The sequence below is a fragment of the Nelusetta ayraudi genome, unplaced genomic scaffold (genome assembly GCF_046127955.1).
Source record: "Nelusetta ayraudi isolate G7.1 ecotype Tasmania unplaced genomic scaffold, CSIRO-AGI_Nayr_v1 ptg000011l, whole genome shotgun sequence".
Classification (NCBI taxonomy): domain Eukaryota; kingdom Metazoa; phylum Chordata; class Actinopteri; order Tetraodontiformes; family Monacanthidae; genus Nelusetta; species Nelusetta ayraudi.
In genome coordinates, this window is record NW_027466061.1 from 23,401,656 (window position 1) to 23,428,769 (window position 27,114).

The following is a 27,114-nucleotide window of genomic DNA, read 5'->3' on the forward strand; positions in this document are numbered from 1 at the left end:
AAAGTCAGGGTGACACCCTTCACCTCACATGGATGGTCTTGGACTGTGGGAGGAAACCAGAGAACCCGGAGAGGACCGTCGCATGTGTGTGCGGTTTAATCTACTGAGGTTCCAATAATGTGAATTGAACAGTCCATGACAATCAACAAACTTAGAATGTGATGAGGGGTTCGTCCAAGTTTGTGCTCTTTTTTTATCTTCTCCTGAATGTTTGTGTTCTTCGTCAACACCTGTTGATGAAGTCCAGTGAATGCTTCACCATGAGAGTCACCTCCAGCTCCTCCCTCTCGCTGAAGAACTGAGCCTTTCCCTTGTCACTGTGTATCGGATATGGGAGATGAAGGCCCAGTTTGCTGAAACGAGGAGATGAAGACAAGTTTAGTGTAAGGCGGGAGCAGCTGGAAGAGAGGAGATATTAGGAGGAGGACGTTAGGGAAAAAGCAGTAGTCGGGTGGGGTGGTTTTTGTCTTCAGGGGACTGGATGTGAAAGAGAATAATCAAGAGACAGTCTTACTATTTTGGTGCCCGGAGATCAAGGAACTTTTCTTTTACATCCAAGACCACGTCTGTTGCTTTTGTCCCTGGCAGTTTGACTTTAACCTGTCAGTGGGGGGGAAAGTGTGCATATTTAATATTATGCATGGTGTCGAAAAAAAGAGGGGGAAAGGGTTTGTAGTCTATAAAAGGTTCTTCACGCAGCTGTTGAAGGATGTCGCAGTTTCCTCGTGAATGCACAGTCCGAAAAGATCTCTGAGGACGTGCACTGTATTACGAGTGTTGATGCAGTCATTTGTCCCGATAATAAAACTTTAATCATCACAGAATATACTAGATGAAAGTGTCTGATCTCCCTCCCGACCGGTTCCACTTGAAGGCGTAAAAATAGTTCATGCTGATGTTTGCCCTTCACCTTAAACACCAGCAGTTCTGAGGAGTCATCGTGTTCTGCAATACTCCATTTAGTCTCATTAGCCACTCCAAAGTGATGGATGCGTCTTCAGAGACCAAGGCAGATATTTCCAGTGTTGGTGCTCCAAAACTGTCATGTACTTTTAGGGTGCAACACCTCATCCCATATAAGTAGCATGAATTGCTACTTAGCTATGAATTGCTTTGGCTCATGTCATTTTATTGTGTAAGAAAATACTACGACTACTAATAACACTATAATAATATATAACAATTCATGATAATCTTGATGAACTTGCTGCTTGTGTTGACATAAGTTGGATATTTTCTTCTCTATCGGTGAACCAACAGCCGCTTCATATACTGCCTAAAAATAGTTTGTAGTTTGTTTATATTTGTTGCATGTGTAGTGTTTCTGGACTGTATTATAAGAAGCTTCTTTGTCTTTATTATCCGGCCTCTTACTTCCATTGACCACACATATTTTCCCCCAATCAATGTTCTTGATAAATAAGTTGAATATAAGATTACCAGCATGGCCTCACAGCACATGGAAGACGGATCCTTTCCACTCAAGCCGATGAAAACGTCCTCTGTCCCGACACTCTGCTGCAGAATGATGTCATACCTGAGCACAAAAAAGTTAAACATGCACTCAAGAGGGAATATGGGCAAGTCAACATAGTCCTTATTCCTTGAGAGTCGTTTGACATCCTTTCAGACTCAATCAATGGGGAACAACCATACAAGTTTTTTTATCAGCTGCGGTCGAGACAGTGTGAAAATGCGGTATTAAATTGTGATAACTCACTGTCCACTGTGAATATATTTTCACACAAGGCATCCATTCATTAATTTATCCCTTTTCTATCACTGCTTAACCTGCACTCAGGGTGTTTTACTCCCTGGACAAGTCGGCAGTTTATCGTGTTTAAAGACAAACAACAAATTTGCATTTGTTCTCACAACAAGTTTCCATTTGGAGTTCCAAAATGCACCCAATGTACATGTCTTCAAACTATGGGAGGAAGTTGGGAGGACCCAGAGAGAACCCACACAGCCACAAGGATACCATATATACTCCACACCAAAAAGGATACAGACCTGGAATCAAACCCACAGTTAACGTGAATTGTTGGAAAATTGGTACCATTCTTAAAAATCTAAATAAAAAATGCAATGATAATTCTCAGTAAAGAGAGAAAAGAGACACATTTTCAAAGTGTCTTCTTACTCAGGCAGTGGACGGGGGTCAGAGAGATCATCGTATTGGGAGCCTTCTGTCACCTCTTCCTCACTCCAGATATCCTTGCTGTTCTTCTTCAAATAGGCATTTGACACTAAAAGTCAATGTGGACACAAATTCAAATTCCATTTTATCTTTTAAAATTCCGTGATAGGTACTTAAACAAGTCACATCTCACAAATGAAAAAAACAAACAAAAAAAAAAAACTTGGCATCACCTTCTTTCTCTTTTTTACGCTGAGGACCGATGTCTCCAGGACCCAGCCGAGCTGTGGCTGATACATTCTGTCACAATTAAATTGAAGCATGATAATTACAGGATAAAACTAACACTTCTTGATTCAAAGCTTTGGTTCATCTTACTTCAAGCTCTTCATCCTCATCATCCTGCTGGTTAGATAACAAGGCAGACAGAGCCTCTATGTTTTGAGCAGATGACACTGAAAATGACTCCATAAGAACAAAAGACGAGTATTATATTATTGTGTTGTTACTATTCCAAGAGAAAAAGAAACGTTGGACCCTGACTGGAGAGAAAACCACTGAATGTAGTTACATGCAGCTACTGCTATTCGACTCACGGATATTTCCAATTGACGCTTTGTGTTGCCTTGGAAACGACCGGGCTACAACGAAAAGTGCTGACGTCACACGCAAGAAATTCACGTCAGCTTGGCCGGTTTCGCGAATTCAATATGTCTCTTAAGGGACACCGTAGTGAAAACACATGGTCTGCAGAGATCATGTTGAAGGTGACAGGTAGCGCTGTGTAGGTGTTATGCTGAGAATTGTAATCATAACGTGTCCTGAACGGATATCGCTGATGTCTCGTGCACAGCCTTACCGGAAGTGAGCGACCACAAGTCGTTCGGCAGTATTGCGTCTGTTAATCGTCTGTTATATATATGTATATATATATATATATATATATATATATGTATATATATATATATATATATATATATATATATATATATATATATATATATATATATATATATATATATATATATATATATATATATATATATAGTTTAACTTTGGTTAATGTATATGAAATTACGATAAACATTTGCAACATGCAACCAATAGGTTATTAAACAAAATGTATTTTAATGTCTTACATTATACTCATCCATAAATGATATGTATTCTTCTCAGACACTTCAAACACATAAAAATCTGTCTTTAGACTGTCCCCCTATTGAATATTGGTTCCTTTGGTGGCGACACCACTGACTTTAATCTCAAAGTTCTAAAAGAAACCTCAGAACTCTGATTTTGTGATGTGTCTATTGTACCCAAATATGTGACAAGTGGAAAGTTGTGTATTTTTAACAGCCTGTCTCAGTCTTTTGATAAAATCACACCCCACCTTCTCACTATATTTGTATTTGGGATAAGCGCCGAAGCTCAGGAAATAGAAAGATTGTCTGGTTGCATAGAGAACAGAAGTTCCAATACACCTAGTATAGACCTGTGTTAGTGTATAAGGTATGTATAATAAGGTCATAAGTGAACTTAAGAGGATTAATGTAACAATGTGATTAATACATTTGTGATTATTGATGTCGTTATAAGAATAAGATTACCTTTATTTATCCCACATTGGGAAAAATTTGCATAGTTACAGCAGCATATACAGAGATATATACAGAGCATTAAAGAGTGCAAAGAGAAAATTATAAGGAAATAAAGAAATACTATCTATACAAATTATTTACATATATAAATAGATGTTGAAAATGTTGCGTTTAGAAACAGTTGTTTTATTGCACCTGTAGTGAAATATTGTGGTTTAGAAGTGTTTTTGCTGAGTGCAGTATGGTGGGGAAACAACTCAGGTCCTCATAAAACTGTTACTTGATGATGATACATCAAATACAGATCGGTTGCTACAAGGAACGACTGCTGTGGCCGTGTGCGCGCTCCCGCGGGATGTTTGCGATTGTTGACGGGACGGGCGAACGCCGTCGTAACACCACGAGCCATGAGTCTCCAGCCGGTCACCGTCGCCGCCGCTGACGGAGAATGCGACAACGCGTCGATCGCTCCGCTGCACCAGGATCAGCTCTCTCTCTACACCGCTCCCGAGCAGAACCAGGGCCGGTTCGCGGAGCCCGAGGCGGGTCGGCTGGAGGAGAGCGTCGCTACAGTCAGGAAGTCCGTCGAGCCATACACTGAGTGGTGTCGGGTCACCTATGACCAAATTAAACCCAAAGTTCAGAGCGGCATCCAGGCTGGGAGAGACACGTACGGCTACCTGAAGAATCCGCCAAAGGACTTCTATCCCCGGGCAGGAGTGATCGGTTTCACCGGCATCCTGGGGTTGTTCCTTGCTCGGCGCTCCAGGATCAAGAGGCTTCTCTACCCGGCGGCCCTTATGACCATAAGCGCCTCCTTGTACTATCCGGAGCAGGCTGCCAACATCGCCAAGTCCACGGGAGACTCCGTGTACGAGCGAGCTGTGCAGGGATACGCTGCCGTGGAGAGAATCTTCAAGCCTCCGACCAAAGCCAAAGAGGCCAAAGAGTCAGAGGGTGAACCCAGAGGAAGCCCGCTAGATACAGCAACAGCTCAATAGTAATAACGACGAGAGACTCCACCTTCAATCGGGGCTCACGTGATTATTTTTGATGCTCACTTTTTGCACTATGCTACTCAGGCCGGGCATAGCCGCTCACAAGGGCTGTTTGCAACATAAACCAATTAATCTAGTGTGATTTGAATGTATATTTATGTAGAACTGAATGTAAGCAAAGCTAATGTCTTATATTATTAAAAATGTAGTTTTAAACAAGCTGTTCTCTGCCTCTGTCTTCAATAATTCACAGTACAAATCCACTCCAATGCTCATTTCAAAAACAATGCAGCTCAGCAACACTGATGTTTATTGGTCTAACTAATTACAGCTCTCACAATTTGTAATAGTATATGTGTATAGGTGTGGATGAAATGACTGATTTGCAGTCCTAGAAAAATGATCAACTCTGCAATTGAGACACAGACAATCAGTGTTGGAATAAATATATAGATTGGTTGCACAATGGAGTCTGACAAAAAGACAAGATTAACACTGTGTGACTGTTAAACAAATTTATTTATGTCAGCCAAAAAAAAAGACAAAAGTTAAATATAAATCACTTTGAAGAATTTCCCTCAGAGCAGCACCAGCTTCTCGTTCAAAGCAATCTGTGCCTGGGTTAAGTTGGACAGGTAAGTCACCATCAATAGATCCTGAAAAAGTAAAACAAATGATATTTATTAAGTTATTGAGCATAGTAGATTACATCACAACTCAGCAGTATAAGCAACAAGGTCATGTTAAAAACCCTGAACCATAAGAGAGGAACCAAACTGTTTACTGTAATTAATTATGTAACAACCTGTTCAGAACAAGCTTAACTGCATAAATAGGATGGGTGGAATTCTCAGTTTTTTTTTTTTTTTTTTTTTTTTAAGTACAATAAAAAGTAAATGTTTAGCAGATGAGAAGCCTCTTACATTGATGTTGGAATTGAGCATGTTCTCAAAGTCCTCAGGGGAGATACTGGGGACCTTGTTGACCAGATCCATCAAGAAGCGTCCCACACTGTTATCTGCTGCCACTTTACCAGACTGAAACAGATTGAGCAGTGCTATAACACAATTCTACAGAAAGAAAAGAACTGATCATTCTTGCATTTCCATTTCATTGTTTTCCACACTTACCAGCACGTCCTCGATATATGCGAGCACTGTCGTCAGCATGTCCTGTACCTTGGCAGCGGAGCCACCCACCTGACAAAGGTCAGAGGTCAGCCCCTTGGTGCGATTTGGAGTTACACGTGTCTTCTGTAAAAGGTCCACTGTGAAAAAGACAGATGGAAGTGTTAAGAACGACACCACTTAGACAGAGAAACAAAACGCACAATTATTTCACAATTACAATTATCTGAATGCCATGTTTTCGTGTTCGCAAAAATATTGCAAATACAACTACAGTGTGTCTTAATGTATGGCATTATCTGTTTGGTGAGCAGCCAGCTCATCTGTAAAGTCTATTTTGTATTGATAATGACTCAAAGAGTCTGTTTAGGCAATACTGTGAATGCACTGCACTGTTCAGCGATGCAAATACCATTTGTGATTCTGGTCATTGACTCCCTTATTGATGTCTTGCAAAAACTGCTGTGCGCTTCATCAAACTGCAATACCACTGAGACATTCTGCAACTGTGTGGCGCGCTAAAAAAATTGGAGTTGCCATTAAATTAACCTTTCTTTGGCCAAAAAAGCACAACAGCGCCTCTACTTTCTGCGGAAACTGAGAAGAGCAAGCGCCCCGACCCCCAGCATGTACTCTTTCAACAGAGGCACCATCGGGTGTCCTGACCAGCTGCATCACTGTGCGGTACGGTGCCAGCACCATTTCCTGCCGCCAAACCCTGCAGCGCACTGTGAATGCAGCTGAGAAGCTTATCAGACATTTACCACACCCGCCAAGCCACCAGGATTACAGGTGACCCTACCAACCCATCTCACTGTCTCCTCAGCATGCTGACGTTGGGGAGGAGACAGCGGAGTCTCCGAGGCAAAACCAGCAGACTCAAGGACAGTTTTTTTTTCCACCAGGAAGTCAGGGTGCTCAACTCCCCCCTCTGTCCCCCACCAGTGACTCTGGGCCTCATACACTTTCCCCCTGTTTACACGGTTTGGATTGTCAATATTGTGATTGTCGTTCTTGAGTAGTTTTTACTTGGTTTTGCTGTACAGTTTTACTGGTGATTTCGTTTTTTTATGTTCTTAGTTATTTATCATGGATTACTTGCTGCACCGGGGGTCCGAGAGAACAGAAATTTCATCTATTGCTGTATGTCAAGTACATATTGCAAATTTGACAATAAAGTTGACCTTGTGTGTGTGTGTGTGTGTGTGTGTGTGTGTGTGTGTGTGTGTGTGTGTGTGTGTTAAATAACAATCCAACTTTTCTATCTGGGTTCAACAATCAGTTGCGCTTAATACAAGAGCCTGCAGCACACATGTGAATTGAGGCATGAAGACTCTGATGGGAGTGTGACAGCTCAATGATGCTTGTACTGAGAAAAAAAAATAAACATTATGATTTAGATTCAAGTACATTGACAGTGGGAAGTGTAAACGTTGCAAGGTTCACCTTTTGGGAGAGTAAACTACCCTCATAGAACTTTGATTTTCCTCAAAATAAACCCATGATTCCCATCCCTAGTATTTTCAATAAATGGTTGTTGTGTCCAGAGGAGGTCAAGGGAAGATATTTCAAAGTGTCAAATTGAACACCAAACAAAGCTACTTTTTTCTTTACCTCCGATCCTTTCGGTGTCATAGAAGATGTACTTGACTGTGAGCGGTGTGAACATCACACCTACGGTTTTTCCTGGCACACCCATTTGGGCACTGTGTGGGAGAGACCACCAATATTATTTTAGAAAACACACTTCCAATCTGCATATAAGTACATTTACATTGCGTATGATAGGACTATGAACCAACCTAACGTAGGCGCGGATGTTCATCTTTCCACTCTGCAGTGCTGTGTCCACAGTCAGGTGGATTGGGTTGGATGCCTCGCGGCTGTAGTACTCGTGAATGAGCACCGAGTGTTCTGTGATGTCAAAGCCTGTGGCATACCTGTGACAAACCATGCAAAAACAGTCAGAACCGAAATTGACCCCAACCAATTCTACAGAAAGATCAATTTTGACCACTTAACGTACCATCCAATGATGACCTCAGAGGCTGAAACCCTCTTGTGGAGTTCATACATGTTCTTTGCAAATTCCATGTCCACAGCAACCTGTTCGCAAAGATGAAAAGTTTATTAAAAAAACAAAATAACAACAACAGAGAAGCCAAATCAACATCATTTCATGAAATCTCTACGTGGACACTGATGCGTAAGAAAATATATAATTCCATTAACTTAATTTCCCTGTGGAAAGCCACAGGCTGTAGAATTATCATACAGTTAGATTGGTACCCGCCACATTATAACCAGTGGTCAATTACAGTTAAATATGATCATCATATTATTCATTTTTCCACTATCCAGTCAAACGTATTCAAAATGGTTCTGAAAGTTTAAAGATCTCTATGATCTGTTTAATTATACGGCAGATCATTTAGATAACATGCTGGACATACCTCATCTTCGGACTCATTGTGGGGAACTGAGAAGCAATTGGTCACCTCGATGGAATGCTTGTCAATAGTGCCTGAAAAGACAAAAAGGACATCAAATCAGTATATTTCTGCTGTTACAATCATTACTTCTACTATCATTTATCATTCTCATGCATCAATCAGGGTTCTGTAATGTAGTTGTCCTACAATAATGGCTGCAGCTTGCCCAACACATTCGCCCCACATCCAGCGGTTCTGTTTACGTTTACCTCTTCCGGTGGCAACGCGGACACTTCCTGCGAAGTAAGCGCGCTGTTCTCGCCAAATCAGAAAATGTAAACGAAAGCATTCATTGTTTTTTTTTTGTTTTCCCCCTCATCGAACTGACAAAAACAAACCCAATAAAGTCGATGTTTATTGTCAATGTTCTGCCTTTTTGTTCTCGCATTCCCAAACTCGGTTTCACCTCCCAACCTTAATTTCAGTCAGCATTTTTCCTTATCGTTACAGTCTCCTCTTTTTCTGCTGTTGATGGGAACTCTTTGCGACAACACCGTCGTCTTGACCTGCCGAACTTCTTGAGCTACTGAGATACGACACAATGCTTTACTAAAAACTGAGCCCATTTGAAAATTACATGGCTGATCAAATTTTTTGGCTTAGCTTTACAAACCGTTTACACTACCTACTGATGTCGGACGCTAGCGCATAGCAATGCTAACAACAACATTCACCCACACAAATTACGAACACACGTTAGATCGTTAAATGTGAACACTTACTTTGATCACCTCAAATATACAGACGGTATCATTTGACTGACTTGATTACTTTAATCAGTTTAAACAGTGATCCTTCACAAACAGTAATCGGCCGGTAGGTATCACCGGAACTGGGTTGAACCAGCGTGCGTTAGCTGCTTAAGCTAATGTTAGCCTTGTAACCGTCCGTTGTTACGTCCGAAAGCAGATCGAACAACAGCAGGAAAAGGTTTCAACATTCTGCTTACCCAAAAGTGTCCCGATAACACGGCTCGCTCCTTCATTTCTCCGCTCGTATGAGTCGCAGATGGAGGCGAGAACAACGGGATGAATTTTCACCACAGGTCCGTACACCGACATCTTGGGAAAGAGAGAGAGGAGTCCCGCTGCAGGACCAGAGACGCAACAATCCACGTCCTCTACAAGTCACGCCCACTTCTTACAATTTCCGGCCATACTTGCTTCTGATTGGACGATGCTTTTTTTTCTTTTCTTAGTTCCGATGTAGAAAAATTATTATTATTATTATTATTATTATTATTATTATTATTATTATTATTATTATTATTATTGCGCTTGTTTATTACATAAACGGTCAGAACAACTTAACTTAAAATACCTGTAAAATATCTCTATTACATGATAATTGCTTGTACTGTATACTGTGTATTTTTCTTATTTTGTGAGGGAAAGTTGTTTTATTCACACTCTCTTTTGATTCTAATATATTAAATCTAACACACACTGCAGAGTATTATTTTTGGACACAATCATGTTCTCTTATAGCTGGTGCAACTCTGTGATCAATACAATTCTAATCTGATAAAATTAAACACATTGTTGTTGGTGCCTAACTGTTTTCCAAGATTATTAACATATTGTGCATAGAAAATGAAGAAATGTTACTTTTTTTCTTCTTAATTTTATCCTGTTTTTTGTCTTATAATATGGTATTTGTATTGTTGTTGTTGTTTGAATTTTGAGTATTCTATTTTATTTGTTATTTTATCTTTATTTTTGGGGAGGTTTTCCTTGAATAAGACCATTTTGTTTTTGTTTTGTTGTTTTTTATTTTTTGTTTTAACCTGTCCAGTACTTTCTGTATAATTTCTTTCTTTAAATCTATATATTGTCTCAGGAATCATGGTACAAATAAATAAATAAATGGGAGGCATTGATGTGAATTTCTCTATTAAAAGGCACTTTATGAAAAGAAGACAATTAACTTGGTTGCACAGTGATATTTTGGGATTGATGTGAATGTGGGCTACACACGTGGAAACTGGACACATGAAAGATGTGTAGTAAACGTCACCTCAAACTTTCCTTCCTCTTTACAACAAGATCACTCTTATGCATAACCCAAATTTTATTAAAGGCTAGACTCAGTCGAGCTTTGGCTTAGTGGACTCTATATCAGTGGGCAACTGAAACAGTGCAGCATCCTCTAGGTGACCTTACGCAAAATAACCCTATAACTGAGGAGTCGAAAGACACGATTGATTTCTGCCAGGGTATTTAAGTTTGCATTTTTTTTTCAGAATTTAATAGCTATTATTTTTCAAAGAAAAACCTTAACAAACTCATGTGGTCTGCTGCTTTGCAAGCAGTGCCTTTCCGGCCAGTGCATCAAATGGCAAAACTTCTATGATGTAGTACAACGGTGTGTTGGACATGCAAAACTAGACTCAAGTGCATCACAGTTAGGATGAGCATCTATAAAGGTCGACACTGTTGACCTGGTCTTGACAAGTCATCGATGCAACAAAATTTAGAAAAACTACAGTAATATTTGGCCTTAGTATCATTGCCTTCAAAATGTGTTTGTCCATTTAATTTCTAAAAAAAAAACCTCTACCTAAAGTTTCCTGTTCTCCATGAGGTAAAAAATAATAAATAAAAAATTAAAACAATTCTGCTGCTACAATAACTGCATTCCCGCACCTCTCCAGTCTTGTGCCCTGGAGCAGTGTCATCCACTTCTAACCCCTGCACATTTTCATCTGGCTAGGGGTTCAGAAGAATTTTCAGTTTATTGCAAATTCTTGGTCATTTATTGGGATACTGTTAGCCATAGCACTGTACACACGTCACAGTTATCCCCAGAACACCCTGACCTCAAACTCTCTCATGGCCCCGACTATCTTCATCATCTTGGAACCGCAACGCGATGGGTCAAAACCTTCCTCCGTCTTTCACGAGAAAACAATAAACAGCTCAACACCACTGCGCGTGCTATCACACACTGGTGTATTATCACCCATCCACCGGTGTCAACATTCAGACCCACACAACATCTTCATCTTTTCTTATTTCAAGTGGAGCCGCTCACTATTAAGATCCTTCTAACTGCTGGAGCACCAGTGACGATGCTCCTCCACCACTATTAACGGTGCAGGAAGCAAAGCATGCCACACAGCCAAGATGACGTGTGCAGATAATGTCCCATAAGAATCACAAAAAAATAACGCAGAAGACAAAAATAAAATAGAACAGATCTTATATTGTTGCACACATCCGTATACAGAAGAAGAAACAGTCCACAAACCATATATGGAAGGACAACCCCTACATACCTACTGAACACGTACGGCCCCCTTTTCCATTTGTGGCGTATATACGTCACTGCTCCTACTGTAGTACACTCCCGTTATCTGCAGCCTGAAAACTATTGGGAGTAAAGCCAAGCGTGACGGTGATTGATGTGAAGACGCACGACTGCAATATCTGAAGTGTTAAATATTTATAGCGGCTAATTACGTTTATATACTTGTCTAAATGAAAAGAGACCCGAGTGTTTGTACAGCTCACCCTCAAATGTAGCTCATGGTTCTCTGTTCTGATTAAATTAAGTGAGGGGGGGGGGGGTGCTTGTATTTTTGACATCTGGTTTTGCTAATTGGTGAGAAGCTAAAAATATAAAATTAAAATGAGACCATGTTCGTAACTTTAAACATTGGTATACCTGGACCAACGGTAATTCCCCAGTACAAACGTCAAGCGCCGCGCAGTGTTTATTAGCTAACTGCGTCACACAAAGTGGCCTCCACGGTGTCCCCATCTTCTTCTCCTTCTTCTTCCTCCTCCTCCTCCGCCTCTCCTCCTCCTTCTCTGAGCAGCAGACCCTCTGCTGTCAGCAGCTGCTGGAGGCTGAGGCAGTGGCTGGAGGCGAGGAGGAGGAAAGGAAAGGAAAGGAAAGGAAAGGAAAGGAGAGAAGAGAAGAGGAGAGGAGGCAGGCAGACTACGCAGGGGGGGGGCAGGACAGGGCTGGTGACAGCGTCTTCCACCGCCGCCCGCCACCGCTCGCCGGCTCCACACCTGACTGACTCCATCATCAGGACGGCGCACAGCTGATGGAGCTGCTCACCGCGCTGCTGCCGGCTCGCTCTGCCGCCACCATTTCCTGTGTCGTCCGCTGCCCGACTCACTCCCCCCTTGTGCGGTAGGAACACATTTGGTTCGCCTGCGGCACCGCTGTTTGTGTGTGTGTGTGTGTGTGTGTGTGTGTGTGTGTGTGTGTGTGTGTGTGTGTGTGTGTTGCGCACGCCGGATGCACGGTTCGCGTTCCCCTCTTCTTCTTGTCGCTCACGTGAGGTCGGATTAAGGTTGTCTTTGCTCGTCCGAAATAAACGAATAAATACAACTAGCGGACTGGACGTCGCCGGGAAGCACCAGAAATGGATTTCATCGATTCCCATCAGTCGATCGTGGCTCGTTCACGGACCTGTTTTTCGGGCTTTTGCTTGTGAGAGAACGCCTGCTGGTTCCACGTCTTTCTGGCGACAATCTACCAGTTGCTACACTCAGAAGGTGAGATTTTCTTGTCTTCTTCTTTTTTTCTTCTTCTTCTTCTTTTCCCCCCGCCACTCGTTCTGAGCAAGCGATGCCGTCCGCTGTTTGAAGCCCGTGGGCTGGAAAATAAAAAAACCCTCCCTGTCGAGGTTATCTGCGAGCCATCCATCAAGCCTCAGTGCGTCATGTTGATTGTAACCATCAGCCTTACCCCCTCAAACGGACCAACACCATCACCCATGGCAACGGGGGACCAGGACTCCATTTTACTGTTCACACATTTGTAGAGCCACTTCATATCTTCCTTGTCCACATGCATATGTAATCCCATCTCTATACCTGTAGGACTTATGTAAGAAGCAGCAAGGCTGCAGAATCAGTCCCCGCTGTTATAAAGAACTGTGAGTGCACTCCAACGTTTCCATAGGCTGGGCCCGCACGCACGCACGCACGCACACACACACACACACACACACACACACACACACACACACACACACACACACACACACACACACACGCACACCTCAAAGGAAGAAGCCTTATGAAAAATGCACGAGTGTAAAATCAGGTCTTTCTAAAAGGAGCTCACACCATAATTGTACTCTATATTTAATCATATTTACCTTGAGACAGTTTATTTGAATAGACCCTGTGATTAATTACCCCTACTGTCCCCCCCCCCCACCCCCCTCCACCTCCGGCCTGTGATTGGAATTTAGATATTTAGATACAGACAGGAAGCCAATTCTTCACAGCATACAACTGTGTACTTACAGTTTTTAAAGTAGGAACAGGGAATAGAGTTGGGAAACTAGTTGGGACTGAGACCTCATTCATCAAGAAATACACTGAACCAGCGTTTGCTACCATTTCTCTACAATACCATGTGTCTCCAGCCTTTAATTGAACTCCCTTGGGATTAGGAAAGTAAACTGAGTTAACTTTGAGTTCTTGTGAGGCCTCACTTTGCAAACAGTGTGTGCAATAACTCAATGAGTTATTGTCCTGAGCTGAGCATGTGGATGCTAGATCAGAGCGCCTCACTTGCGCAAACAATGCAAACAGCGGGCTAAATATTTTTGGGCCGAGAGTAAACAAAGAAAATAACAACCTGCGAGTTTGCTAATGTGTAGTGTGGTTCAGTCACAAGAAAAGAGCCAGGTGCACTGTTCAGAACTTTACTCCACTTTTGTTTCCAGGCACATACATTTACACTTTCAGGTCTCAAACTCTTCTTCTTCTTCTTTCCGTCTTTCTAGCTCAACATCCTAATGGGCCACCCACTGGCCATGCCAAGTATTACTACCGTTACAGGTGTCAGTAAACACAACATAATGTATCTTTCTTGTCCCCTCTCATGTTCCAGGATCCAGACAAGCTAGCTAAATGGTGCCCTCAACAGCCACTGGACTCAGTCTGTCATAGGGAGGACGTCAACATTCACACTTATACACAAGAACGCAGACACACAAATCATGGCACTGGAGAACTCGGCGTCGCCCTCACGGCCGGACTCCTTGTCACTCCCTGTGGAGGACAGAGGGGACGGTGAGGAGGTGGAGGTGGCCACGGAGGCCACTGTCTCGACGGGGGTCTTCAACGTATCGCAGGAGCTAGGTCACGTCGTGACGACCGAGACGGCGCCGTCCCCACTGCCCCCGGTCAAGGTCAACAAGTCGTTCCAGGCCAAGATGGCCGAACGGGAAGCCAACGCCAACCAGCACCACAAGAAAACTCAGGGGACGGAGAAGGAGAGGGGACGATTTGGTTGGGGTGAGTGAGCCACGTGAATGTCGTCTTGCATGAAATACAGTGAAAGGGTTTTTGAGTTGAAGACGGCTAACCAGGTCCCTGCAACAACACCACTACTGGAACCCTTAGCCTGCCATCCATGTTCCAGTCGGACTGACTGACTCAGCTGAATAAGTACTTACTCACTTACTTATGCTCTTCATCCTGGTTGGGACATCATTACTGTCCTTTGTCGGGTGTTCTTTGGTCCTCCTTTCTTTCTTTTCCCAGTCGGGGTCCATCTCAGTGCAACTTGGGGTAATATTTCATTGGACATCCTCAACACGTGACCGAACCATCTGAGCCCTAATTTTAAGGGATATATGCAAGCTGCCTGTCTTCTTAGAAAATTCATCATTTGAGATCTTTTTTGGCCAAAAGATATTTCAGATTTTACGCAAGCAGCTGTTGCAGAAGACACCAACCTCTCTCATTTCCATTTCTATTCACATCTTACATCCTTTGTTCCTCTCCAGCACTCAGAGCCAGACAGCAGGACAGCCTTGGCATTACTGTTGTAAATCCTGATCTTGGTTTGAGTCCTGCATCAGTCAATGTCCTCTAACGGACAGCTATTGAGCCACATCTCGCACTGATTGTGACATTTTATGTGGTTACTTGTTCATCAGGCTGTGCCGTAGCTCTCCTCTTTAGTATCTGTAACACTTTGCTGCATCTGAAAAAAGACAAAACAAAATGAAAATAAAAAGGTTTGAATTTACCCAGTTAATCAAAGATTCCAGATTCAAGAATAGGTTCAAGAATATGAGCCAGATGGATTGAACACGACAGCCACCGCACGTCCCACATCTGGCGTATCAGTTTACATTACAGCAGTACTCTATGTATTGTGAATATCCTCACTCATTAACCTTTATTCACAATGTAAACTTGAAGAGGTAATTTTGATTTTCATTATTTTGTATTTTTGGGTGGTCCTATTTCAAAAAAGAAAGCAATTTGCTAAAATAAAATAAAATACAATAAAATCAACCAGTCTGTTTTTACTGTGACCGAAGTCGAGCACTGCAGTGTTTCTACTGCAAGTGTTTGATTTTTCCCACTTGTCTGTTTTCATTTCTGCGATTCCTTCATGAACAGCTGTATTTGCCTGCGAGCTGCAACACATCTCCCTTCGTAGTTTCTGTCTCCTGGCACCTTCCTCGGTTCTTCTTCCACGGAGTCTGTCAAGTTTTCCCAACGGTTTTGAATGTGTGTCCTATGTGTACAGTGGAACCAGTGTAAATTAACCCTGAATGCAACATTCACGTAACCAGAGATTTTTTTTCTTCACTTTTACTTCTTCTCTCCCTTGTGCGACTCGCCTTCCGTGGGCCTCGTCTCTCCTCCAGCCCGGGCGCGGCGCAAGAGGCAGCGCTACGTGGAGAAGAACGGGCGCTGTAACGTGCAGCATGGCAACATGCAGGAGACGTACCGCTACCTGACCGACATCTTCACCACACTGGTGGATCTCAACTGGCGCTGTTCGCTCTTTGTCTTCGTCATGGCCTACGCCGTCACGTGGCTCTTCTTTGGGGCCATCTGGTACCTCATAGCCTACTGTCGGTAAGATGTGATCAGAGGTATAGAAAAGAGACAGACTTTTCTCTTTCCTTCTTTTGATTGTCTCTTCTGATAGATTGTTTTTTTCTTTTTTGATATTTTTTAGCCTGTGCAGTTAACTTATTCTTTTTTCTTTAAAAAACAAACAAACAACCTCATTAACTAATTTTAATGTTACTGCCAACACATTCAGACTATAGCCATTTAAAAAAAGGTATCTGTTGTCTAAAAAACTAAGAAAAAACCAACAACTTATGTTAATGCTAAAACACAATTAACAGCCAATTTTAATAGAATTCTTAATTCTATTATTAATCTATCTTTTAGTCGAAGGGCCAGGGGGTGTCCCTTAATTAAATGACTCAAGTTGTGAGTGCAGTTTTGTTAGAAGAGAATGAAAAGAGATGGAGGAACAGCTGCTAGAGGAATTTATTTTCATGTGCCATTTATGGAGTCTAGTGATATTTGATAAGGTTCCAACTACCAGTATCTCTTAATCCATCCTGGTACTGTATAGTTACAGGAATAACCAACGAAAGGCAAATAAACAAATTAAGTTTGAGGAGATAATCTGAATGTCCATATAGTCTACAATAGTGGGACATGTTTCATAGTTTTATCTTCCACCAACAGATGGAGTCCCTTCAAGCGTTTCTGTCTATATGCTAAAATAAGCTAACACCCCTCTCCCACCCAATGGCATATTTATCGTCAAAGCTATGCGAGTGGTATCGATCTTCTCATCAAACCCGCTGCTTTTATATAAGGGGACAGTCATATTTTCCAAAATGTCAAACTAATTCCTTAAATGAAAGCGCTACTCTTAAGATGGATGACGGCGCTGCGAGCGAGTGGCCGGTGCCGTGAGACAGTTCTGCAACGACAGCCAAAAAAAAAAGAAAAAACAAAGAAAAAACTTGCAGCCCCCCCAAAAAAAGCAGATGACAAAGCAGTATAATATTACGGCGTACTTCATCACGAAGTGTTCCCTCTTCACGGAATGTGTGCGCTGGATCCCAGCTCCAATTAGCTAACGTGTCCCTTCCATAAAAGCCTGACCTCTATATATCAATTACAGGCCACCTTAAGCTTTGCCAGAAAGCCGTCGCTGTTGCTGCAATTCCCTGGTCACCAACACAGGTCAATAAACGTCAGACATTATACAAATTACTTAACACCACTTTCATTAATTAGACAGACCTCAAACCCCCCCCCCCTCAATCCCTCCACTCTGGTTCGAGTGGTGTTGATTGGAGACATTAGCCTGTGTAGTAAGATGCTTCTAAAAAAAAAAAAAAAAAAAAAGGCTGCAGACTTTGGTGGCTGTGATGTGAGATGGAGGTGCCGTGTGTATGGGGGGTGGGGGGTGGGGGGGGGGTCTTTTCAGCGTGCAGGAACAGCACAAGATTGTCTCTCTATTTACGATCTTTAAAGCTAATGTGTTGTAACTGCTGCAGCAACACACGTCCTCATGTTAAAATGTAAAGATTCTCACTCTCCTCGCATACCAGTGGCAGGTGGTTGGGCTTGGTTGCGCTACTTCCATTTTTATCCAATCGGCTAGCTTGTTGTCAGGTTCTATGAAATCTGCCTGAGGCCTTCAGAATCGACATTGCAGGCTTCTGTTTGCTGTAAGTGAACGCACCACAGTTAGTTGCGATAGCCAATCAGATCTCGAGTCCGCGATGCTGAGACCAGCGAGCTGGCTTTACGCTGAACTTCACACGTATGCGTCCTGTGATTGGATAAGAAGCCCTGAGAACCTCTAAAACTGAACTCAATCTGCAGATCTGGTTCAACCATAGCAGCAGCTGCACCAACATGCTCATTTGTTTTAAACAATTTAAACAAGATGGCAACAATGCGCAGTTTATTGGACCAGTTTGGACAAGAGTTTAAGCTCACTGTAGTTTTGGTGGACTTCATCTTTGTTGAAGAATCTCTTGAAATTGCCTTTTAATTGGACGTTTTGACAGTATCAGTGGCCTTAGGTTCCTACTCTTCATTGTGATTTTAAATGCTCCAAAAACAAAGCGTTCCTTGACGAGGCCACTAATATGAAGGTGATGTGACGTATAAGAGTGATTCTGGTTCCATTGATTCCATGGTGTCATTTTGAGGATATTATGAGGTGTTTTAATTTAGGGTGGACGTCACTGATGGCCTAGGTGTGAAATGCATTGCCCGTTGCTGTTGCATACATTCCCTCCTGTCCCCTCCTTTATTTCTTCTCCGTGTTTTCCCCAAGGGGTGATCTGGACCATCTGGAGGACGCGACATGGACGCCGTGCGTCAATAATGTCAACAGCTTCATCTCGGCCTTCCTCTTCTCCATCGAGACAGAAACCACAATCGGCTACGGCCACCGCGTCATCACCGACCAGTGTCCAGTGGGCACCATGCTGCTGCTGCTGCAGGCCATACTCGGCTCAATGGTCAATGCCTTCATGGTGAGTGAGCGCCAGTGCACATGTGACTGCATATGCAAATGAGCGGATGTTCAACAATAAAACTTTGACTGGGTTTTGATTTTTAAGGGAAAAAATAAAAATTCTATAGGACAGAATTGCTATTCTTCCATTAAGCATTTTTACAGTAACTTTACCATTTTAATGAAAATGTTCAACATGCCATATAATCTACTCATCATTTAGGACCCAAAGGGTGTGTGGTGGTGAAATCATCATCTTCATCATCTCTGGCAGCTAACTAGGAGCAAGATCCTTATTGCTTTTATGTATATTCTTATATACATAAGAAATGTCTAACGGAGGAAAACCAAATTATTTGTTATTGTAATGCAAGTATACACTTTGATGAATGTATTTATGGGCAGCATGTTAAGCTTTTACCAGTATAAAAATCATAAATCAAGCCAAATTTTACACACTGGACCATTAATGCCAGCAACTGCATGTTTTGCAGCGGCACTTGCAGCAAAACATGCAGCAAAACATGCAGTTGCATTATCTTCCTTCTGAACTTGGAACCTCCTCCCCCTCCTCCCCTTCCTTCTCTTCCTCCTCCTGCTCCTCTTCTCCTTTCTCCTCCTCCAACTCTTTCCCCTCCTCCTTCTTCTTCTCCTGCTCCTCAGGTCGGCTGCATGTTTGTGAAGATCTCGCAGCCCAACAAGCGTGCAGAGACACTGGTGTTCTCCAAGCACGCCGTCATCTCTCTGCGGGACGACAAACTCTGCCTAATGTTCAGAGTGGGAGACCTTCGCAGCTCCCACATTGTGGGCGCCAACATGAGGGCCAAGCTCATCAAGTCCAAACAGACTCAGGAAGGTGAGACTACCAGTGCAGACTGTTCATATACAGAACTTTTTTTTTTTTTCTCAACTGGCCACTAAGGAGGAGGAAGAAGATAAGGATCTGAGAGAATGGGTGGGTGTCTTGGTCTCTGTGACACTCTGAAAAGCCAGGAAGGTGAGAAGGCAGCTCCAGTTCATGGTTGTTTTTGCCTTTTGAATTTAAAATGGAGCGACACGGTGGCGCAGTGGTTGGCGCTGCCGCCTCACAGCAAGAAGGTTGTGGGTTCGATTCCGGACCTGGGACCTTTCTGTGTGGAGTTTGCATGTTCTCCCTGTGTCTGCGTGGGTTCTCTCCGGGTTCTCCGGCTTCCTCCCACAGTCCAAAAACATGCATGTGAGATCAATTGAAGACTCTAAAGGTGTGCATGTGAGTGTGAATGGTTGTTTGTGTCTATGTTGCCCTGCGATGAACTGGCCACTTGTCCAGGGTGTCACCCTGCCTTCGCCCTAAGAGAGCTGGGAGAGGCTCCAGCAGACCCCCGTGACCCTGAATAGGAATAAGAGGGTATAGAAGATGGATGAATGAATTTAAAATGTAAAAACAACAATCAAATCAAATGTTATGTGGCAAAACGCTATGTTATTAAAACTTGGCTGCAGTAAAAAGACAACTACACTCGCCAGATACTTAAATTTAAATCCTCAATTGCTAGTTACCTCAAATAGCTCATCGACCAATCACATGGCAGGGACATGGCTCCTTCAGGCATGTAGTTGTACTGAGGGCAACTTGCTCAAATGCAAAACAAACATCGGATTGGGGGAAAAAGTGTGATTAAAGTGTCTTTTATCGTGGCGTGGCCGTTTGTGTTTCACAACCTGCTGCTGCTGCTATCATCGACTGGGATTTTTTTTTTTTTTTTTTTTCATGATCTCAACCATCTCTAGCAATTACAGAGAAGGGTCCCTAAAAAAAAAATATCCAGTTGAGTGGCAGTTGTTGATGTCAGGGGTGAGAGGGGAGAGGAGTACTTGTCGACCGGTTGGAGACAATAGGGATAGAATAGAATACACTCAATTCAGTTAAACCTGAGTCTTTAGTTCACACAACAGCTGGTTGTTGACGTCCGTGCTGCGCCATGCAATGGGTAATGTTTCCACAGGGGTGTGGCTTTGGAGAGACAGCCATAGCAAGTCATGAATAAAAAACAGTACATCACGATTTGAAATGACACGTTTGCAGCCTCAATGTCTGAATGAACCAAACTAGTAACTAAATGCAGCTGCCAATAGCATGTTTGATGTCTAACTGCATCTCTTCCATGCACTAATTTGCAAATAAGTGGGGCGTGGCAGCTCGCTGTCATATTTTGCAAGTTTTGGCCAATCTAGCTGTTTTTTTTTTTATTTGTCAGAAAAGCTCTCATCTTAGAAAGATAAGTCTTTGTTTTATTGAACTACGGGAATTGGGATTAGTAACCTATTAATCATTCTAGTCAAGGGGTTTTATGGTATCGTAAAATGACTGCTTTCACTCACTCATTTGCTGTCATCTCTTCAGGGGAGTTTATCCCATTGGACCAGACAGACATAAGCGTGGGCTTTGAGACTGGGGACGACCGTCTCTTCCTGGTGTCTCCGCTGGTCATCTCCCACGAGATTGATGCACACTCACCCTTCTGGGACATGTCGCAGACCCAGCTGGAGAAGGAGGACTTTGAGATTGTGGTCATTCTGGAGGGAATGGTGGAAGCAACTGGTGAGCAATGGCTTCAAAATTATACATTGTCACTAACTCTCATTATCACTCAGAGTTTTGTGTGCCTAACAGTTCAAATAGTCATAGAGAAAGAGGGGGAAAAGGCTCCCTCGTTGCGGCGAAAGTATTTAGCACAAAGGCTTTTATATTGTGACGCATTCATTTTATTATGTTTCACTCAAACCACTGTTGTTTGGTCAAAAAATTCTAAACTGTATCTATCTTAAGCTCATGTGTGTCATTCTTATATTGCAGAACTAGTGCACTACTGCAGTTCACATAGCTTTTTCTAGTTGAGAGAAGGCTGATGTCTCAGCAGCCAAAAGAGAGAAATCCACATGGAGTAGATGCACGTCCACATCAGTGGACAGTCATCCTGCCTTGAGCAAGTCTCTGACCCATGATGAATTAGTATAATTCCATTTACACTGATCAAATCATTCAACGTATAAAATGTCCTGTCCTCCGCCTCATGTTTTACATGTGTGTACATCTGTGTGTAGTTTATCGCTCTCTTCATCCCTCTCCTGTGTCCCTAAGCGTCAGATTTATTCAGGGGGTCATGATCCTCTCTGATCTCATTCTTTCCATGAGATCTTTCTCTGAAGGCGGCTTCAGTCTTTGCTTCAAATGTTAAAAAAAAAAACCCAATCAAACCTGAGCCTGGATCAGCCAACATGTAAACTTCTCTACTCCTCCCGATGCTTTGTTTGTCCGTGCAGGGATGACGTGCCAAGCGAGGAGCTCCTACCTGGCTGAGGAGGTGCAGTGGGGTCACCGGTTCAGTCCCATGATGTCACTGGCGGAGGGCTTCTTTGATGTTGACTACGGAGCTTTTCATCACACGTTTGAGGTATTTGAAGAAGGGAGAAACAAAAGGGACTGATGTAGCATGTGCCCACCTGAGTGCGTTTGCTATTTAGGCCACTGTCAGGTGGGCTTCATTAAAGAATGGCTGCACAACATGGCCGCTAACTAGGAGCAGCTAACCCTCATCACACACACACACACACACACGCACGCACGCACGCACGCACACACGCACACACACACACACACACACACACACACACACACATATATATTTATTCATTCATTCATCTTCCATACCCGCTTCTTCCTTAGCTGAGGGGTTGCAGGAGTCTGCTGGAGGCTCTCCCAGCTGTCATAGGGCGAAGGCAGGGGGACACCCTGGACATGTCGCCAGTTCTCGCTCACATACACACCTATGGACAATTTAGAGTTTCCAATTCAACTTGCATGCATGTTTTTGGAGTGTGTTCAACTTTTACCGATATAAAAAAATCATAAATCAAGCCACATTTTACACACCTTCAGTGAGTTAGAATGAATTCCAAAATGTGCTGGGAAATGTGTGTGACAACGTCTGACGTCTGATCCAATAAGGGCAGAGCGACGCTGCAGCAGCGAGCTTGCTATCTGAAAGTCATAACATACCCAACAATTTTGTCAGAAGATGCAAACAGACATTACACCCACTGTGCACACGGCTGCGAGTGCACAAAGCACGCACTCTCACTGTCATCTCTATTCCTGTCTCCACCTACGTGTCTAACAAAGAGCTCAGCGCCGAGTCTTGTTCTCATGCCGTGTTCAGTGGCATGCTGGGAAATGCCAGTGTTTATGCTGTGGATATTTTGGAAAGGGCTGTGCACAGCACAGGCAACAGAACAAACCAGGGATTTACAGCATTCAAGAACATCTTTCCCCTTCTGGAAGTGCAGGAAGCCACTGGAACCCAAACCAGATTATCATCGTCTTTATTATCAGCATTATTATTAGCATTCACTGCTGTAAACTAGGGATAAAAATATACATCTGTAAGTCGTGATTAGATGTAAAAGCAAGAGTTTTATTGGATGGTTTTGAAATTGGACTTTATTATCGTTATTATATTTCCAGAGATGCTTTAGCCATTTTGTCACAGCAGACGTAGACATGCAGCCCAGAAATACATTTATGTAAGTGTGTGTACTTGCAGTACAATAAAAGCAATTTGGTTTTCTTACCGTTAGAATGGTTCTCTTATATATAAGAATATATCAAGAGCAATATCTCTTGCTCCGAGTTGACCGCCATCTTGCACTGCCATCTTTTAAGGAAGCCCGCCTGACAGCGCCCTAAATATGGAGTACTACCTTAAATACCCGGCTTCCTTAAACATTTTACACACCGGACCTTCAAGTAGTAGAACTACTTTTCCCAACATTACCAGTAATTGTGCGAGTGCAACCTTTTTTTTTTTCCCCCGTCAACTCACCAGCACTAATTTTAAAATGTCCTTCTCGTTGGATCAAGGTGGACACGCCCTCCTGCTCAGCGCGAGAACTCTCGCTGGCCGCAGCCAGACTGGACGCTCACCTCTACTGGTCCATCTCCAGCAAGCTGGACGAGGAGCCCACCCTGACCTCTCAGGCGGCCAAGCAGCTAGACTGTGGCTCGGCGGATGGCAAGGCCCCAGAGCCGACGTTCATTGTGGGGGAGATGACTGACATCCAGGAGCAGACTGGCCTGGGCGAGTTGAACGGCAGCGTTGCCACGGACCAGTCAGAGTCAGAGGCCTAGAACACAGAATGTTTACAAGGAACTCCAGTACGTCATTTTGGATCCTTCACTCGAGGCAAACGAGTAGTTCCACCAGGGTTTATTTGCCAGTGAACTCCACCACATCTGTAAGCAGTGATTGTTTTTTCTTTTTCTTTTTTGGTTTCCTTCTTTTGATGCCTTTGTCCGTTCTTACAATGTTCTCTGTCACAACTGCAGTGCATATGTGTGAGTTTGATCTTTTCTGTCTTCTTAGCAACAAACCCTTTGCCTTTACTATATTTAAATAGCATCCGAGGCTTTATTTTATTTTGGGTGGTGGGGGGGGGGGGGGGGGTGCGGGATGGTAGCTGTAGTGTATCCTGTGGGCTAAAAATGACGGAGGTCAAGTCTTGTTGGGTCAAAAAGGTGACAAAGTGGTTGTGCACATTGTTGGTTTGTTCACAATTTAAGACAACTCTCACACCTGCGCATGAATATCACTTAAACATTATTATATTATATAATATGCTGAAAATACTGCAATGCTTCATAGTACATCAATCAGGTGTTAATAAGGTGGGAAGAGTAGCTCTAGCTAACACTAGCTTACACTAGAAAACTTAATATATCAACAATGCGCTGGTGCTTGAAATGTGTTTTCATTATTATTACGTTCCACAAAACAGTGGCCGTAAACATACTCGGCCAGTCCTTTCTGGAGTCTTCCCTAGGTTAAAAGAGGTGGGGCAGAATTTTGTACACCTCATTTCCAAGTTAGCCAGTGTGCTGTTTCTCTGTTACCATCATCAGTGAGACTGATCAGCAGTGGCAGAATTTTAGTTTGCTCTGGTTCGTAGTGTAACAGGTTGCGCAGCTGTAAAACTGACTGCCCCAGATAAACAAAAGAGCCAAAAGTCAAGATAATATCCGTCTGCCACTGCCGTAGCCCATCTCCAACAGGAGGTAGAACCGCTGTATATTGCTGTGTAACGCAACGCAACGTGATGCAAGTGTCGTTTTATTTCTGACTTTACTCCGTCGACACAGACATTTACATCAATAGCCTGGCACCATACTGTGGAGTGGATAAGATTGTTTTTATTGGCAGGCTAGCAGAACCCGTTGACTTGAGCAAGCCCAGCACACTCTGCAAGGCAAGAAAGGAAGAAGGAAGAAATTTGTTGAAAACAGTGGCAGGCCGTCTATTTCACGCCTGGGCTATCGGGGACTTGATATTTAGTCCGCCCAAAATGAATACACCTCATAATACCCTCAATAGGACACAAAGGTTTGAGAATCCATAGATCATTATGCTATAGGTGACCTAGTCGAGCAAAACTTAGTTCCCAGAGCATTTAAATTACAATTAAGACCAAGGAACGAAAGACCTTTTTACTGACAAAACTTACACATAAAAGGTGATTTTAAGAGATTCCTCAACAAGGTTTTATTTAATAAGTCCAAGAAAACTACACTTTGAGAGCTTTAACTCTTGTCCAATAAACTGCGCATTGTTGCCATTTTGCATTAAGAGACCGAGACAAAAAAGAAACAATTGAACTATTAGATTATTAAAAAGTTGAACATGTTGGCGCAGCTGCCTCACCAATGTGCCACATTATTTACATTATAAATTGCAGATGATTCATCAACTAAATATTTATCTTCTCCTTCAGCCGTTGTGGGTTCGCCGTGGTGTTAACGGGATCTCCGGGTTAAGTTCAGTCTGTCAGGTTCTCAGGGCTTCTTATCCAATCACAGGAGGTGTACGTGGGAAGTTCAGCATAAAGTCAGCTAGTATTGCAGACTCGAGATGTGATTGGCTGTTGCAGCTGACGGTGGTACGTTCACTTACAGCAAACAGGATCCTGCAATGTCAATTTTGCTGGCCTGAGGCAGATTTCATAGAACCTGACAACACGGGTTAGCTGAAATATGATTGGATAAGAACTCTACTGTAATACACAGCAATGGACGCAACACAATCAAGCCGATACTATTAAACGTGAAAAGAACAAACTATGGAGAATAACTTTATTATAATATTTACGGGGAAATGTGCTTTTCTAAATAAGCTCTGGCCAGCAGAGAAGGCCGAGCTGGCTCTGACGGCCCACTACTAGTTGAAAATGTCTCCACTGATATATATAGCAAATTGGCTGACTTGGAAATGTAGGTCCCGTGTCCAAAATCCTTTAAAGGTAGTACCTGCCCTTTAAAGATAGCACTGGCCTCCTCTTATTCCTCGTATCACTTAGGATCGTCTGTTTGCTCTTCTCAGAAATACGCCGTCTTGGTTACCATGTCAACTGGTAATGTCACAGTGCCATGCAAGTGCACCTGTGCATCAGCACATTAAGGTTAAGAGGCTGAACTGCAGATCCTGGTCTAGAGACTTTCAGGAAGAAGCAAACCTCTTCCGAATACCACTGGAATTGCTCACGCTCACTGCACTGTCAAATTGTGATTAAAGGGGTTTTATCTGAATCTATGGACACAGAGAGAGAGCTAGCAGTGGATTTTTGTGTGTCACTTTGGTAACAATTTAGCGTGTGTAGCACAAGAATTAGATATCTCCTGTCCTCGAACAAGTAGGACTAAAAATAAAAGCACAACAGGGTCCTGGTCAGTTTAGCTCTAAAGGCAACTTCCTCTGCTGCTGTGTACACTCCATATGTGGTCATTTTATGTGACGTTTTTAATATTGGCTTTAACACGTCTGTTGTAGGTAATAAACTGCTGTCTGTTACAGATAAACTATTTTTGATGGTTTACAGTCAATAGAAACAAAGATTTTGTTACCCAGTATTTACTGTACCACCCAAACCAAAGCTTCAAGACCTCTGTTTAGGAATAGCGGGAGAATAAATGTTTGACATGGAAAATTGTTCCTGGCTTGATTTTGGTTTTATGATTCACAATCCATAAAAGAACACATCCCAAAATTATTTTCATTTGGAAATTTGCCATTGCTCCAATATGATAATATGAATTAACCACACTTTATTCACACACAATTTTCACTCATGTGAATCTTTGAGCTTGTTCTTCAGGTTTTGATGCAACCTGAAACCTGAAATGCAGACATTAGTTCAAATTCAGTCCCAACGATGCTGTCGTTAAGTTGTACCTAGTGGTTTATTCTGCAACTCCTTTTTGTATTATAGTATTTCAATTTTTCTTTTGTAAAACCTGGTATTTGTAACTGGTTTAAGTAAGAAGGGACTCCATGCATTACTATAACGAGTGACATAATATAATTAACGATTTGTGCGCTACATTAACCGTTGACTTTTCTCAAGGGGCCTCTAAAACCTGTCCAACACTTACATTTTATTTCCAAAAGCCTA

At 42.7% G+C, this 27,114-nt stretch overlaps 4 protein-coding genes across 5 annotated transcripts; 2 read left to right on the top strand and 2 right to left on the bottom strand.

Moving 5' to 3' along the window:
• Positions 1 to 214: 214 nt before the first annotated feature.
• Positions 215 to 3,364, bottom strand: dnaaf6 (dynein axonemal assembly factor 6). Of its 2 annotated transcripts, XM_076019696.1 has the most exons (7): positions 3,280 to 3,364; positions 2,519 to 2,605; positions 2,374 to 2,440; positions 2,144 to 2,249; positions 1,441 to 1,537; positions 515 to 600; positions 215 to 353 (listed from the first exon to the last, which is right to left on the bottom strand). In XM_076019696.1, the coding sequence occupies exons 1-7, from the start codon at positions 3,292 to 3,294 to the stop codon at positions 224 to 226; spliced, it is 588 nt and encodes a 195-aa protein (XP_075875811.1). In that variant the 5' UTR covers positions 3,295 to 3,364; the 3' UTR covers positions 215 to 223. The 2 variants fall into 2 exon arrangements, with proteins under 2 accessions (XP_075875811.1, XP_075875812.1); XM_076019697.1 differs by lacking the exon at positions 3,280 to 3,364 and having other exon boundaries at positions 2,519 to 2,836.
• A 143-nt stretch (positions 3,365 to 3,507) lies between these two features.
• LOC142884173 (MICOS complex subunit MIC26-like) lies at positions 3,508 to 4,955 on the top strand. Its single transcript, XM_076019695.1, has 2 exons — positions 3,508 to 3,649; positions 4,043 to 4,955. The coding sequence occupies exon 2, from the start codon at positions 4,146 to 4,148 to the stop codon at positions 4,737 to 4,739; it is 594 nt and encodes a 197-aa protein (XP_075875810.1). The 5' UTR covers positions 3,508 to 3,649; positions 4,043 to 4,145; the 3' UTR covers positions 4,740 to 4,955.
• A 281-nt stretch (positions 4,956 to 5,236) lies between these two features.
• Positions 5,237 to 9,464, bottom strand: eif3f (eukaryotic translation initiation factor 3, subunit F). Its single transcript, XM_076019686.1, has 8 exons — positions 9,305 to 9,464; positions 8,317 to 8,387; positions 7,890 to 7,969; positions 7,666 to 7,803; positions 7,478 to 7,569; positions 5,867 to 6,003; positions 5,660 to 5,773; positions 5,237 to 5,392 (listed from the first exon to the last, which is right to left on the bottom strand). The coding sequence occupies exons 1-8, from the start codon at positions 9,414 to 9,416 to the stop codon at positions 5,315 to 5,317; spliced, it is 822 nt and encodes a 273-aa protein (XP_075875801.1). The 5' UTR covers positions 9,417 to 9,464; the 3' UTR covers positions 5,237 to 5,314.
• A 3,154-nt stretch (positions 9,465 to 12,618) lies between these two features.
• On the top strand, positions 12,619 to 26,649 carry kcnj9 (potassium inwardly rectifying channel subfamily J member 9). The gene is made up of 8 exons (XM_076022008.1): positions 12,619 to 12,866; positions 14,218 to 14,624; positions 15,995 to 16,208; positions 18,454 to 18,655; positions 19,300 to 19,492; positions 21,020 to 21,217; positions 21,940 to 22,070; positions 23,537 to 26,649. Exons 2-8 carry the CDS (start codon positions 14,327 to 14,329, stop codon positions 23,801 to 23,803), a joined length of 1,503 nt encoding a protein of 500 aa, XP_075878123.1. The 5' UTR covers positions 12,619 to 12,866; positions 14,218 to 14,326; the 3' UTR covers positions 23,804 to 26,649.
• The last annotated feature ends 465 nt before the right edge of the window (positions 26,650 to 27,114 follow it).